The 15,144-nt window shown below is 47.6% G+C and overlaps 9 protein-coding genes across 9 annotated transcripts; all 9 read right to left on the reverse strand.

Moving 5' to 3' along the window:
* Positions 1–207: 207 nt before the first annotated feature.
* On the reverse strand, positions 208–786 carry LSM04_008430 (60S ribosomal protein L6E; the record flags this gene model as incomplete). The annotated part of the gene is made up of 1 exon (XM_067332990.1): positions 208–786. One exon carries the CDS (start codon positions 784–786, stop codon positions 208–210), a length of 579 nt encoding a protein of 192 aa, XP_067194419.1.
* A 1,227-nt stretch (positions 787–2,013) lies between these two features.
* On the reverse strand, positions 2,014–5,004 carry LSM04_000099 (NAD-glutamate dehydrogenase; the record flags this gene model as incomplete). The annotated part of the gene is made up of 1 exon (XM_067333005.1): positions 2,014–5,004. The coding sequence occupies one exon, from the start codon at positions 5,002–5,004 to the stop codon at positions 2,014–2,016; it is 2,991 nt and encodes a 996-aa protein (XP_067194236.1).
* Positions 5,005–5,350: 346 nt separating this feature from the next.
* LSM04_005691 (Polyprenyl synthetase) lies at positions 5,351–6,429 on the reverse strand (the record flags this gene model as incomplete). The annotated part of the gene is made up of 2 exons (XM_067333019.1): positions 5,351–6,018; positions 6,066–6,429. The coding sequence occupies 2 exons, from the start codon at positions 6,427–6,429 to the stop codon at positions 5,351–5,353; spliced, it is 1,032 nt and encodes a 343-aa protein (XP_067194364.1).
* Positions 6,430–6,887: 458 nt separating this feature from the next.
* LSM04_002430 (SKI-interacting protein SKIP) lies at positions 6,888–8,258 on the reverse strand (the record flags this gene model as incomplete). The annotated part of the gene is made up of 1 exon (XM_067333030.1): positions 6,888–8,258. One exon carries the CDS (start codon positions 8,256–8,258, stop codon positions 6,888–6,890), a length of 1,371 nt encoding a protein of 456 aa, XP_067194292.1.
* A 439-nt stretch (positions 8,259–8,697) lies between these two features.
* On the reverse strand, positions 8,698–9,297 carry LSM04_000464 (Peroxiredoxin; the record flags this gene model as incomplete). Its single annotated transcript, XM_067333043.1, has 1 exon — positions 8,698–9,297. The coding sequence occupies one exon, from the start codon at positions 9,295–9,297 to the stop codon at positions 8,698–8,700; it is 600 nt and encodes a 199-aa protein (XP_067194242.1).
* A 279-nt stretch (positions 9,298–9,576) lies between these two features.
* Positions 9,577–9,921, reverse strand: LSM04_007063 (uncharacterized protein; the record flags this gene model as incomplete). The annotated part of the gene is made up of 1 exon (XM_067333056.1): positions 9,577–9,921. The coding sequence occupies one exon, from the start codon at positions 9,919–9,921 to the stop codon at positions 9,577–9,579; it is 345 nt and encodes a 114-aa protein (XP_067194397.1).
* Positions 9,922–10,796: 875 nt separating this feature from the next.
* Positions 10,797–11,876, reverse strand: LSM04_008465 (Polyprenyl synthetase; the record flags this gene model as incomplete). The annotated part of the gene is made up of 1 exon (XM_067333067.1): positions 10,797–11,876. One exon carries the CDS (start codon positions 11,874–11,876, stop codon positions 10,797–10,799), a length of 1,080 nt encoding a protein of 359 aa, XP_067194420.1.
* Positions 11,877–12,328: 452 nt separating this feature from the next.
* Positions 12,329–13,699, reverse strand: LSM04_003031 (SKI-interacting protein SKIP; the record flags this gene model as incomplete). The annotated part of the gene is made up of 1 exon (XM_067333079.1): positions 12,329–13,699. The coding sequence occupies one exon, from the start codon at positions 13,697–13,699 to the stop codon at positions 12,329–12,331; it is 1,371 nt and encodes a 456-aa protein (XP_067194304.1).
* A 435-nt stretch (positions 13,700–14,134) lies between these two features.
* LSM04_004557 (Peroxiredoxin) lies at positions 14,135–14,734 on the reverse strand (the record flags this gene model as incomplete). The annotated part of the gene is made up of 1 exon (XM_067333090.1): positions 14,135–14,734. The coding sequence occupies one exon, from the start codon at positions 14,732–14,734 to the stop codon at positions 14,135–14,137; it is 600 nt and encodes a 199-aa protein (XP_067194340.1).
* Between the last annotated feature and the right edge of the window lie 410 nt (positions 14,735–15,144).

The raw sequence follows: 15,144 nt of genomic DNA on the forward strand, positions 1-15,144 counted from the left end.
TAAGAAGGAAAAAAATAACAGAAAAAAAATATAGTAGCAGTATGACTGCTGCCTATTTTTTTCTTTTATTTTCTTTCCACTCATTCCCACCTTCCCACTCTAGACATACACATCATCATCACGTACACTTTTTCACACACACACACAAAAGAAAAAAAAATAAGCTTTGTATGCTCGTGCGTTCAAGTACATCATTGATATATATCCTTACCAGTTCATACGGTGTGGTACATCACCTGGCATGATGGTGAAGACGGAGTGAAGATATCCGGCCTTTTCTTTGCCAAGAGGATCCTTCTTGATAGCCTCAATAAGGGCCGCATCCACCTTCTTCTGGAGCTGTGCACGGCCATCGCTGACGGCACCCTTTGCGGCGGCCTTTGCGGTCTTCTTGGCCTTCTGCTCCGCCGCCCGCTTTGCCTTGTCGCCCATGAACTCGCCCTCCGACTTGACCCGCTTCTCCTGCTTGGGGCGCCTGAAGAGTTCCGCCGTGATGGCGCTGGTGTCGACGCTCGCAATATCGACCTTTGTGGAGGTGGCGATGATGTAGCGGGAGTCAATGCGGCGGATCGGCACCCCGCTGTACTTCATCGGGCCCGAGATGACGAGGGGGCCGTTGCCGGGCAATTGCTTGAGAATCACCGCGCGGCGGCCACGGAAGCGGCCAGCGAGAATGATGGCAATTGTGCCGGGAGTGCAGCTCTTGCGGAGTGTGCTGTACTCGGGGCTCTTGCGGCTGATCTTCTTGGCGATCTTCTTTGGGGCCTTTTTGTGTGCGAGTGTCATTTTGCCGGCCGTTACGATCCTGTCCTTGTGTTTGATGTGATTAGAGAGAAGAAAAGAGACAAGAAGAGAGAGAAGAAGAGGTAATATGATACGTGATCTATATATATATATATATATATCTATCTATCTATCTATCTATCTATATATATATATATATGGTCAAGATAGAGTGAAAAGGGAACGATGGACAGATAGATCCACACACACAGTGAGAGAGACAGGAAGATAGGTATAGAAGGATACTATATACGTAGGAATGTATACAGAAGCACCCGGTTCCGGCGGTGGATTGGAATGAGTATCCGTGAAAATAGAACGACATACCCGTTTACCCTTTTTCTTTCTTCTTTTTCTTACATTTATGATAATCCTTTTATTTCCGTTTTCTTCCCATTAATTGCAGATAAATGCATATTCGCTTGCACTGTATTATTACACAACATCTGTCATGGAACACAAAAAGAGATAAGTAGATAGAAAAAAAAAAACATGTGGTGATTTTTTCTTTTGCAGTATTCATTTTATTATTATTAGTATTATTTTTTTTTCCTTTTTTCTTAACACACCACACATTAAAAGAAACAGCAAGAACAACTGCGACAGTTGTGCTAGCAATAAATACCTATCTGGGGAATAACTGAATAATAATAATAATAATAATAATAATAATAATAATAATAATAATAATAATAATAATAAAAATAAAAATAATAATAATAATAATAATAATAATAATAATAATAATAATAATAATAATAATAGTAATAATAATAATAATAATAATAATAAATAATAATAATAAAAATAATAAATAATAATAATAATAATAATAATAATAATAATAATAATAATAATAATAATAATAATAATAATAATAATAATAATAATAATAATAATAATAATAATAATAATAATAATAATAATAATAATAATAATAATAATAATAATACCAGTAATAATAATAATAATAATAATAATAATAATAATAATAATAATAATAATAATAATAATCAAAAGGAAAAACAAGCAAATCCTTGAAGTACACACACATATCTACAGACCAATGGAGACCCCACACACCTCTCCCTTTTCCCCAAATACAAAAAAAGTAAAAATAAGTGCTCCTTTTCCCACACCATTTTTCTATTAGCGCATCTGCTTTCCCTTTCTTTCTTTCTATTTCCTTTTCTTCAATTTTCTTCCCTTCTTTCTATACTCACATGATACTTAGTGCCCCTTTTCCTTTGCCATGGCGGTTGCTCGTTCCATGTGTGAAGTCATGAAGGTGAAGAAGTCAAACTCATTGCTGTCCATACCTGTTGTATATACATACTCTGAGGCAAGCCACATTGCACAAATAGCGTACTGATAGTCAACAGGAACACGCTGAATCAATACATCCAATGGCACCACACTCAACAGTGTCTTGGGTGTATACTGAAGAAGAATATATCGTACAAGATCTTTATTCTTAAACACATCACTGGAAAGAATATTTGCACGAACCTTAACATTCTTCTCACTGAGTGCATCCGCAATAAGAGTTTTAACCATTCCTGGATGAGTTTCAGATTCACGCCAAATAGCATCAAACTCCCGTTGAGCATTGCTTTCAATGCGAGCAATAATATCCTGAACGTAATTTTTATAGAACTCTGGGGCGGAATCAGCACTCTGAGCACACATATGCTTCGCGTGTTCCTCATCAGATAATGCGAGACCTGCATACACTTCAAGCGATGAAGAAGTTACTCCTCCCTTGTTTGCAGAAGCGTCCTTAATGAGTACCACGCCAGAGCGTTCAAGTGCCAGACGAGCATCTTGCGAAATAAATAAATTGGCTCCCTCCACAATGATTTTATACTTGAGATCCTTTGAACCCGCATATTTACCAGCCAACATACCCTCACCATCAACATCTGGTGAATTGATAAATCGTCCAACGTTAGCCAACGTCACACTCCGTGGTCGACCACCACATGGTACAAATACATCAGCCTCACTGTACTTTGTAAGGTAGAATTCATCACGGAATACAGCACCATCAGCAATAACGCTTCCATCTGGTAACTTGACGTTTTTGTCTTCTGTTAAAACAAGAAAACCTTGTGGAGAAAGTTTTGACTTATCAAAATGACGCAATTGTAAACGATTACATGCAAGACGGGTTAACTCTTCACGGTCAATTCCATTTGGATCATGTAGAGATGCGGAAATATCAGACATTGCCAACATCTTTTCTTTACTTTGAAGAATTTCATTAGAACCAAGATCTCCATCTGGTCCACCTGTTTGAAACTTCGTCATTTTTGTTTCATCAAGTCCAAGCTTAGAGTAGATACCACGTAACATTGTACGAACTGAGCGAGTAGTCATACCATATACATCATGAGGGATTCCACCCATGCTTGCATCCTTACCTGTTGTGAAGGATTTCCACGCGGAGAATCCACGCCTCTTGCTATGTAACGCACCCTCACTTGGGAACGTTCCCGCAGTGTTCTCATCAGGACCAAGGAATAGAACCTCTGGTTTTTTCAGATGATCCACAACACCTGATTCACCTGGAAGAATTACATCAAGAAGTCCATCAACATATTGGAGGAACATACGTTGACAACGATCATGATCAAATTGATTAAGATATCGTCCAGAAACCAGAATGGTACCTTTGCTACCGCCTTCAGGAATATCCTTATTTTTTAGTAATTGTGTAAGGGCGAGATTATAGTTCTCCTGAAATACTGATCGTTTGTTACGACGATATGCACTCTTCTTGGATATAATCATACGTATTCCTCCACGGGCAATATTGGTGAAACGTACGTGAAAACCACGCCATTGTCCACCAGCAAGGAGGTAGATACCATAAGGCACCCGAGGATATTCAAGTGACTTTAGGAATGAAGGATCAAGACGGAAACACAATGCAACCTTGTCTTCCTTAAAGAAGTTGTGTTTCAAAATAGACTCATTAAAACGAAGGAATGTGTTAAAAATTTCAGCATCATGTGAAGAACGTTGATCTTCCTTAAATCGAGCAGCAATTTTATCTCGAATAGCCTGTCGAGATTCAGCTGTTGTTCCACGTCGGAAGTCTTCAAATATTTCAATCATAAACTCTGGATATCGACCAATAAGTTCACCAATGTAACGTTCAGACATCACTTCAAGGCTCAGTGCAGAACGAAGGCTATTAAGACGATTTACACCATTTGGTTCCTTAGAAAGAACAGAACGAAGGTGTTGGTAGTCATCTGTGCTTGGGTTTGGCGTAAAGTAAAAGGCGAATATTATAGCAGCATCCGTGTATACAGTCTGTTCCACATTAAAAACCATAGATTCATGTAGTCTCGTAATAGTATTACTTGGACGATTAGGAAGAAGACCTACCATAGAAGCACTTTCTGCCAATTGTTCCTTGGTGGCACCACGAATATAAAAGGTATATATGTGGACACCATTTGAAAATGTCTCAGAAAAACTGCGCAGTATCACAGCTCCAGGAACTTCTTGAATCATTGCATAAAGAGAAGCCATATAATAGGTACGATCAGCAGAAATGGCCATTGAAAAACAGAGTTCACCATCCTCACCATCGAGTACTGTAAAAACAGGAACAACAGAATCATGGAAACGAGTTATAAGACTTTGATAACGTTCCTGAAGGACTGGTGAGCGCTCCTCAAGGAATACACGGCTTGCAAGTTGTGAAATATCAGTTTCACCACGGGCAGGTTTTGGGTTTGCAAAAGGCTGAAACTTAGCTGTGTACACACAAATTTTGCCATCATCAGTTGTATAACCACGCATTGAAATAGAATTCTTTACAGCTTGTTCACGACTCACAAATCGCGCCAGACGTCGGACAGCTTGAAGCTGACTCTCACGATCTTTTCTGCAAATATAAAAGGCAGATTCTTCGCGTTCATGAACGTACTGAAAAGGGTCACCAAGCGCTGCATTCGCCTTTGCACAAAGATAACCATGTACATGGGAAGCCACTTCAGTATCTTCATAGCAATGGCCATAAGAGGAGTCTGAGAGGTCATCCATGAAACGCCCCACTGCTTTCTTAACAGCTACCTCATCAAACACACCTTGTTCCATCACCTCTCTCACAACATTATCGGCATTAATATCTGAACTTGCAAACCGATAAAGATTATGCAGTGCTACAGCATTGCCACACACACGGAAACCAATGCGGCGCATCATCGTTGCTTCGCTTTACTCTTTTATCTCAAAAAAGGTGACCCAATCGGTTTTTTTTTTCTACGATAGCAAAAGAATAAAAAAAAAACCGATGCACACACACACACAAAAAAAAAAAGAAGCGCACAGACGATCAAACGTAGTACAACAACACCCCCCCCCCCCTCAAAAAAAAAAAAAAAAAAAAAAAAAAAAAAAACACAGATACAAAAAGTAACGTACTAACACACAAGCCAAACAAAAGACACAACACACACACACGCACGTGGAAAGACAAGAGGCTAGGTACATAGACAGATAGAAAGATCGACACAGAAACAATCGACTAGGTGATCCATCCTCTCGGTTCTTATACTTGGCGCGTCAAGACCAATCCCACCGCTGCCTCTAGACCGTCCCGCGCAGGAGAGTGGTGAAGTGTCTGGAGTGCTTCAACACCACGTCGACAGTGTTGATCGGCGTGCTGCAGGGCCTCTGCGACGCAGCCGTGGCGCTCCACCGCCTCCATGCAGATCTCCGTATCACCGGGTTCCTTGAAACGGCGCCGTATGGCTGCATCTACACATGGGTCCTGCCGACCAGCGAGGAGAACAGGGAGTGTGGCGATGCCCTCCTTCATATCGGCCATCTTGGGCTTCCCGAGGTTCTTCTCATCACCGGTGATATCGAGACAGTCGTCAACGATCTGAAAGGCAATTCCAAGTCGTTTGCCAAACTCTGCTGCAGCCGCCTCATACGCCATGTTCTGAGGGTCGGCGAGCACAGCTGTTGCCGCGAGGGAGTTTGCCATGAGCGAGGCGGTCTTGCAGTATGTCTTTTGCTCGTACCGCCCCAGGTCAAAGCAACCATCCATTTGCATCAACTCACCAGCAGTGAGATCCTCCAGCGCAGTTGTCATGAGCACTACTATGCGGGGAATGGAAAGGGTGGCGATCCAGAGCGAAGCACGAGCAAGGACAAAGTCACCCGCAAGCACCGCACGCTTGGTACCATATACGCAGTGCAGTGCTGGTTGCCCTCGACGCGTGTCACTATTGTCGATAACATCATCGTGAATCAGAGACGCCGTGTGGATGAGTTCCGTGACCTCACCAAGCCGCAGAAACGGTCGAATGGTGCCGGGGGAATCTCGTCAAGGGAACCAATGGGACTCTCCTGAATTTCTTTGCTTACGTGCGGTGGGAGCAACGCGTGTGCCATCATGGCTACCAGAGTCGGACGAAGAAGCTTACCACTCGCTCCGAACATGTACTTGCCGGCATGGTCCAAGACCTCGTGGTTCTTATTACTGACGAGCCCAGCAATGTGCTGCTGCATCGCCTTCACCTCACGTGCTACCATAGCGAACGGCCGCCCATTTTCTGTCAGCATCGTGCTAGGTGCTGCAACTGTTTTCGCCGTACGCCACACAGTGTTCCACTTCAGCATTATTGCGCCTGCAAGGGTACACTCTGTTTCGTGGCCCCTACCTTCAACCCTTTCTCACGCGGCAAGGTTCAAAAAAAGATTTAAGAAAATGATGGGGAGGCGAGAGAGAGAGAGAGAGAGAGAGAGAGAGAGAGAGAATGTGTATGTATATGAGAAATGACAAAACCACGCTCAGGCAGCGACAGAACAACAAAAACAGCACATATTATCTACCAGTACCTTATGAACTCTGCCATGTTGACAGAGGAAGTAAAGAGAATGGGCAGGAGAGAACAAAGAGGGGCAAGACAGGACCGAATATATATAAGGACAGTAAGGCCCGTGCCAATTAATACAGCTCAGCGTCCTGTAGAAGCCCCCCTAGACCCCTTCTGTAGACAAACACAGTTGCAAGTCGTGCAGCGTGTTCGTAATCCTTCACGGAGAGCCAACACACACACACACTCACTGTCACCGCGTCAGAGGCGACGCCTTTTCTTCATGAACTGGTCCATGCCCAAGCCTCCATCATCGTCCTCATCGCTTGACCCGCCGTCCTCGTCAGCAAGCCTAATTCCATCCTTCACCCCCTCGCGCTGCCCCTCCATCTTGGCCAACGCCTCCATCTCCCGACGAATGCCTTCGTTGCTGATGACGGCGGAACCAAACACACCCTTGCGGATGCCACCAGCGGGGCGTACACCATCCTCGGTGTCGTCAGCGTAGAGCGAGGGCGGGTGCTCAGCAGACGGCCCATCCTGCCGCAACCCCGAAGCCACTGTTGTTGATGATGGCACCCCGTGCTGGGCAGGGCGTGTGTTGTTGTCAACACCACCGCTACTACTATTGCCGACACCAGCAGCAGCGTCATCAACTGTCCTGAGGAGCTCCGCATCGGCTTCCAACGCCTCTAGCGTCATTCCTAGTCGGGCCGCAGCCCTCGCCAGGCGGCGCTGTCGCACCTCTTGCTGCTTCTCCCGCTCCCGCAGCTCACGCTCAAGCCGAATGCGCTCCAGACGCTCGTCACGCGTCTCCTTTCTAGAGTGCGATGATGACTGTTGCATATCGGCAGCCGCCTTCTCGAGAAGTTCCCTAGCCCGCTGTGTCGCCTCTGCCTCCCTCTCAGCTTGGCGACGCTCCTCCTCGTCCTGTTGCGCCTTCTCGCGCGCCGCTTGCTCTGCCTCAACCTCCTTACGTGCCTGCTGCATTGCAACAGCAAGTTGCATGACATGATCGCTGATCCCACTACCACTGCCTGCCGCGTGGGACTCGGCCTGCTGGTCCAGCCTCTGCTCGAGCGGGATGATCAGTTTTCGTTTGTTTTTCCAGTTACCAATGCTAAAGGGCACCATCGTCGTACCAGACGACGACCCCACACTCCCACCACTCTCATCATCCGTTCCCTTCTTCACACGGGTCGGCGACCGGACAATAGGGGCGGGGTCAAGCATTCCAGTTGCTCCAACGTCCCCCGGGAGCGCAATTTCGAGCATTTGCTTCTTCCGCGGGGCCCGCCGGATGTTTCGCCCGCTGAAGTCCTCCTCCTGTTCCTTACGACCCTGCAGCACTTGCTGCAACGCCTCCTTCGTTTTCTCCGTAGTCTTCGCAAGCTCCTCTGAACTGCCACTGGCAGGGCTTTGGTTCACATGGGGCGACGCAACAACTACAACCCCAGCGGCCGCAGAAGGGGCAAAGGACAAGGGGCTCCTGCCAGACGCCACAGACTTTTCTCGCATCTCCGCAATCGCCGCCACGACGCTGGGCGGTAGTGGCTTCCTTCCCATCCCAAGGGGGTACTGCGCAAAGAAGCACTCCGCAAAGGCACCACCATCCTCACTAGGACTCCACATGATGCTGACGAGGAACAATACACAATGCAAGCAGCACTTCCCTTTATATACAGAGATATAGATAGATAGATAAAGGCAAAGATAGGATGCAGGGACAGCGCACACAAAAACACAGATGTACAGACTCACAAAGGGGCACCAGAACGATGCCCGCGGATCGGACTGCCTCAGCAGCCACCACCCGTCTTGACAATCGATCACAAACAAGAAAAAAACCCTTTCTGGTCACTTATGCCTAGTCCTTCATTAAAGAAGTTGAGCTTCTGCACGAAATAAATATATGAAAATACGATCAAAAAAAAAAAAAAAAAAAAAGAGATCCCTCCACCGTTCGCAATGTGCATGTCTCGGCTTCACAAAAGGGTAATGGTACGATTTTCAGAGACAGCCGGTGTTTTTTCCCTTTACTTTGCTTCCCCTTGAGTTACACTTATTCCGCCTAGGCAGTGCTGTTGAAGTACTCCTGTGACTTCACTGGGTCGGCCTTCATTGTCTTGGAGCCAGGCTTCCAGTTGGCGGGGCACACTTCACCGTGCTCCTCCACAAACTGGAATGCCTTCACGAGGCGGAGGGTTTCCTCCACATTGCGGCCCACCGGAAGGTCGTTAATGGTGATCTGCCTCAGGTTCTGCTTCGGGTCAATGATAAACAAGCCGCGGTATGACACACCCTCATCCTCCTTCAGCACACCGTATGCCTTCATGATCGACTTTGTCTTGTCTGCGAGAATGGGGATCTCCATCTTGCCGAGACCGCCCTTCTTGCGCTCAAGGTTTGTCCATGCCAGGTGCGAGAACTCGCTGTCCATGGAGCAGGCGATGACTTCACAGTTGATGCTGTTGAATTCCTTCACATTGTCTGAGAACTGGCAGATCTCCGTGGGGCACACAAAGGTGAAGTCCAAGGGGTAGAAGAATAGCACCACCCACTTGCCCTTGTAAGAAGCAAGATCCACCTTCTTGAAGGTGCCGTTTGGCATCAACGCCATCTCATTGAAGTGAGGGGCTGGGTGGTTAAGCTTAGCTTCACCGCAGGACATGATCTTGATAAAAATGGATGTTTGTTTGTTTACTTGATTTTTGCGTTTTTTCTTGTTTGAGAATCGTTCGTTTTTTGAACGCCAAAAGTAGTGAAGAGAAAGATCCGGAAGTGAAATAACAGAAGGAAATCAAGCAAAAAAAAAAGCAACTCTCAAGAGCGATACCCAGTCCAATCCCATCTTTGGATACAAAGAGTACATGACAGCTTGAAAAATCCCTATTTGTTCACGTCATCAAAAAAACTCGCGGCACCACAATTGGGGCACATTGCCACTCCATTACTTCCACTTGCCATTTTGTCGAAGTGAAACGTAGTCAATTCCTCGCTTCTGTGGCACGTGCGGTGGTATATTCTCCTCCAGTTCCATCGAGCGCAGGTGTGGCATGTCCTGACCGAGAGCATAGCAAACCGAGTGTGGAAGTGGAGGTGGAGGAGGCACTGGCGGTGCTGCTATGTGGTAGACTGCCCGTTCATCCGTGGAGCGCATCACCCATTCGATAAGCCCTAGCACACTAAAGATGCATAGAGCGTGAAACTTTAGATTGGCAAAGCGCGCCCCTCTAGCACCACGGATTCGGCGGTGAGCCTTGCTCTTCCACCACTTGTCCAGGTGGACTAACATATAGTCTGCCCCCTGTAGTTGCGATAGTGGCTGAAAAAGATCAAGACAAAGAAGAAAAGAGGACAAGAGAAGCACCCACTCACTTTAATTTCACACCGGTTTTCTCTTCGACAGAAAAGCAGAGAGAGCGGTGGTGGTTCGCATCGAACCCCAAAAAATCAACCAAAAGGAAAATAATACCAGTAAGGGAATCCGTCTTTGCGTACAAGTTGGGGTACCAAATAATAATAATGAAAAAAAAAACCACCGAGTGAGAGAGAAACACAAATGTCTAACATCCTTATGTGAAATTCAGAATCCCACAATAAACATTATCAAAGAAACCCCAACATTATACCAAAGGATGGGCTTTCCGCACTGAGTTTCTTCCTGCACCACTAATAATTGACATATATTGGCGACGCAGTAACAAAACAATATTTTTTTAAATAAGACGTACCACGTGCTATTCCCACACATCATGTAAATAATACTTTGTCGATCAGACACAGAATTAGATTTATTAGTTAAGTAAATCGTGAAGCAAATAGGGGTTGCAGGAGAGAATCACTGTAGAGACATATGGTAACTCTTAAAATCGTAATTCCAATGTCGAGACCACTACATGTCCCAGAATGCCAATTTTACCCCTCCTCTCACGCTCCAGTGAAAAAAGTGGAAGAGGTAAGAACGAAAAACTCGTAACCACACACAAACGAGGAAACAACTACAACAACACAAACAGCTTCAACAATTACTATACCACTTAAATGAGCACACAAACAAAAGACACAACACACACACACACGCACGTGGAAAGACAAGAGGCTAGGTACATAGACAGATAGAAAGATCGACACAGAAACAATCGACTAGGTGATCCATCCTCTCGGTTCTTATACTTGGCGCGTCAAGACCAATCCCACCGCTGCCTCTAGACCGTCCCGCGCAGGAGAGTGGTGAAGTGTCTGGAGTGCTTCAACACCACGTCGACAGTGTTGATCGGCGTGCTGCAGGGCCTCTGCGACGCAGCCGTGGCGCTCCACCGCCTCCATGCAGATCTCCGTATCACCGGGTTCCTTGAAACGGCGCCGTATGGCTGCATCTACACATGGGTCCTGCCGACCAGCGAGGAGAACAGGGAGTGTGGCGATGCCCTCCTTCATATCGGCCATCTTGGGCTTCCCGAGGTTCTTCTCATCACCGGTGATATCGAGACAGTCGTCAACGATCTGAAAGGCAATTCCAAGTCGTTTGCCAAACTCTGCTGCAGCCGCCTCATACGCCATGTTCTGAGGGTCGGCGAGCACAGCTGTTGCCGCGAGGGAGTTTGCCATGAGCGAGGCGGTCTTGCAGTATGTCTTTTGCTCGTACCGCCCCAGGTCAAAGCAACCATCCATTTGCATCAACTCACCAGCAGTGAGATCCTCCAGCGCAGTTGTCATGAGCACTACTATGCGGGGAATGGAAAGGGTGGCGATCCAGAGCGAAGCACGAGCAAGGACAAAGTCACCCGCAAGCACCGCACGCTTGGTACCATATACGCAGTGCAGTGCTGGTTGCCCTCGACGCGTGTCACTATTGTCGATAACATCATCGTGAATCAGAGACGCCGTGTGGATGAGTTCCGTGACCTCACCAAGCCGCAGAAACGGTCGAATGGTGCCGGGGGGAATCTCGTCAAGGGAACCAATGGGACTCTCCTGAATTTCTTTGCTTACGTGCGGTGGGAGCAACGCGTGTGCCATCATGGCTACCAGAGTCGGACGAAGAAGCTTACCACTCGCTCCGAACATGTACTTGCCGGCATGGTCCAAGACCTCGTGGTTCTTATTACTGACGAGCCCAGCAATGTGCTGCTGCATCGCCTTCACCTCACGTGCTACCATAGCGAACGGCCGCCCATTTTCTGTCAGCATCGTGCTAGGTGCTGCAACTGTTTTCGCCGTACGCCACACAGTGTTCCACTTCAGCATTATTGCGCCTGCAAGGGTACACTCTGTTTCGTGGCCCCTACCTTCAACCCTTTCTCACGCGGCAAGGTTCAAAAAAAGATTTAAGAAAATGATGGGGAGGCGAGAGAGAGAGAGAGAGAGAGAGAGAGAGAATGTGTATGTATATGAGAAATGACAAAACCACGCTCAGGCAGCGACAGAACAACAAAAACAGCACATATTATCTACCAGTACCTTATGAACTCTGCCATGTTGACAGAGGAAGTAAAGAGAATGGGCAGGAGAGAACAAAGAGGGGCAAGACAGGACCGAATATATATAAGGACAGTAAGGCCCGTGCCAATTAATACAGCTCAGCGTCCTGTAGAAGCCCCCCTAGACCCCTTCTGTAGACAAACACAGTTGCAAGTCGTGCAGCGTGTTCGTAATCCTTCACGGAGAGCCAACACACACACACACTCACTGTCACCGCGTCAGAGGCGACGCCTTTTCTTCATGAACTGGTCCATGCCCAAGCCTCCATCATCGTCCTCATCGCTTGACCCGCCGTCCTCGTCAGCAAGCCTAATTCCATCCTTCACCCCCTCGCGCTGCCCCTCCATCTTGGCCAACGCCTCCATCTCCCGACGAATGCCTTCGTTGCTGATGACGGCGGAACCAAACACACCCTTGCGGATGCCACCAGCGGGGCGTACACCATCCTCGGTGTCGTCAGCGTAGAGCGAGGGCGGGTGCTCAGCAGACGGCCCATCCTGCCGCAACCCCGAAGCCACTGTTGTTGATGATGGCACCCCGTGCTGGGCAGGGCGTGTGTTGTTGTCAACACCACCGCTACTACTATTGCCGACACCAGCAGCAGCGTCATCAACTGTCCTGAGGAGCTCCGCATCGGCTTCCAACGCCTCTAGCGTCATTCCTAGTCGGGCCGCAGCCCTCGCCAGGCGGCGCTGTCGCACCTCTTGCTGCTTCTCCCGCTCCCGCAGCTCACGCTCAAGCCGAATGCGCTCCAGACGCTCGTCACGCGTCTCCTTTCTAGAGTGCGATGATGACTGTTGCATATCGGCAGCCGCCTTCTCGAGAAGTTCCCTAGCCCGCTGTGTCGCCTCTGCCTCCCTCTCAGCTTGGCGACGCTCCTCCTCGTCCTGTTGCGCCTTCTCGCGCGCCGCTTGCTCTGCCTCAACCTCCTTACGTGCCTGCTGCATTGCAACAGCAAGTTGCATGACATGATCGCTGATCCCACTACCACTGCCTGCCGCGTGGGACTCGGCCTGCTGGTCCAGCCTCTGCTCGAGCGGGATGATCAGTTTTCGTTTGTTTTTCCAGTTACCAATGCTAAAGGGCACCATCGTCGTACCAGACGACGACCCCACACTCCCACCACTCTCATCATCCGTTCCCTTCTTCACACGGGTCGGCGACCGGACAATAGGGGCGGGGTCAAGCATTCCAGTTGCTCCAACGTCCCCCGGGAGCGCAATTTCGAGCATTTGCTTCTTCCGCGGGGCCCGCCGGATGTTTCGCCCGCTGAAGTCCTCCTCCTGTTCCTTACGACCCTGCAGCACTTGCTGCAACGCCTCCTTCGTTTTCTCCGTAGTCTTCGCAAGCTCCTCTGAACTGCCACTGGCAGGGCTTTGGTTCACATGGGGCGACGCAACAACTACAACCCCAGCGGCCGCAGAAGGGGCAAAGGACAAGGGGCTCCTGCCAGACGCCACAGACTTTTCTCGCATCTCCGCAATCGCCGCCACGACGCTGGGCGGTAGTGGCTTCCTTCCCATCCCAAGGGGGTACTGCGCAAAGAAGCACTCCGCAAAGGCACCACCATCCTCACTAGGACTCCACATGATGCTGACGAGGAACAATACACAATGCAAGCAGCACTTCCCTTTATATACAGAGATATAGATAGATAGATAAAGGCAAAGATAGGATGCAGGGACAGCGCACACAAAAACACAGATGTACAGACTCACAAAGGGGCACCAGAACGATGCCCGCGGATCGGACTGCCTCAGCAGCCACCACCCGTCTTGACAATCGATCACAAACAAGAAAAAAACCCTTTCTGGTCACTTATGCCTAGTCCTTCATTAAAGAAGTTGAGCTTCTGCACGAAATAAATATATGAAAATACGATCAAAAAAAAAAAAAAAAAGAGATCCCTCCACCGTTCGCAATGTGCATGTCTCGGCTTCACAAAAGGGTAATGGTACGATTTTCAGAGACAGCCGGTGTTTTTTCCCTTTACTTTGCTTCCCCTTGAGTTACACTTATTCCGCCTAGGCAGTGCTGTTGAAGTACTCCTGTGACTTCACTGGGTCGGCCTTCATTGTCTTGGAGCCAGGCTTCCAGTTGGCGGGGCACACTTCACCGTGCTCCTCCACAAACTGGAATGCCTTCACGAGGCGGAGGGTTTCCTCCACATTGCGGCCCACCGGAAGGTCGTTAATGGTGATCTGCCTCAGGTTCTGCTTCGGGTCAATGATAAACAAGCCGCGGTATGACACACCCTCATCCTCCTTCAGCACACCGTATGCCTTCATGATCGACTTTGTCTTGTCTGCGAGAATGGGGATCTCCATCTTGCCGAGACCGCCCTTCTTGCGCTCAAGGTTTGTCCATGCCAGGTGCGAGAACTCGCTGTCCATGGAGCAGGCGATGACTTCACAGTTGATGCTGTTGAATTCCTTCACATTGTCTGAGAACTGGCAGATCTCCGTGGGGCACACAAAGGTGAAGTCCAAGGGGTAGAAGAATAGCACCACCCACTTGCCCTTGTAAGAAGCAAGATCCACCTTCTTGAAGGTGCCGTTTGGCATCAACGCCATCTCATTGAAGTGAGGGGCTGGGTGGTTAAGCTTAGCTTCACCGCAGGACATGATCTTGATAAAAATGGATGTTTGTTTGTTTACTTGATTTTTGCGTTTTTTCTTGTTTGAAAGCAGGTTTGTTTGCGGTTAGTGGAAAACGAAATGAAAAGAAGAGCTAATTTCTTGATTACTTAAAGAATTTTATACTAGACAGAACAGAGCTTGAATTCGTTGTGTTTTTTTTCTCTTTTTTCATTAATGTGGCACTAGAAAGAGTTTTACTTCAATATAAATGTGCGCACTCACATATACACACACACGCGCACACGCTTTTAACACGAATAAGGGCACGTGAAGGGAACAAGAATGTTTGAAAAAACAGTTGTTGTTTTTCTTAGTTATCCTTCATTTCCTTTTTATGCTTTAGTCGTTATAAGAGGATAGGAAAAACGTCTGTTAAAACATGTTTTTAAACCTAA

Source organism: Trypanosoma melophagium (genome assembly GCF_022059095.1).
Source record: "Trypanosoma melophagium isolate St. Kilda chromosome Unknown ctg12segment0, whole genome shotgun sequence".
NCBI lineage: Eukaryota > Euglenozoa > Kinetoplastea > Trypanosomatida > Trypanosomatidae > Trypanosoma > Trypanosoma melophagium.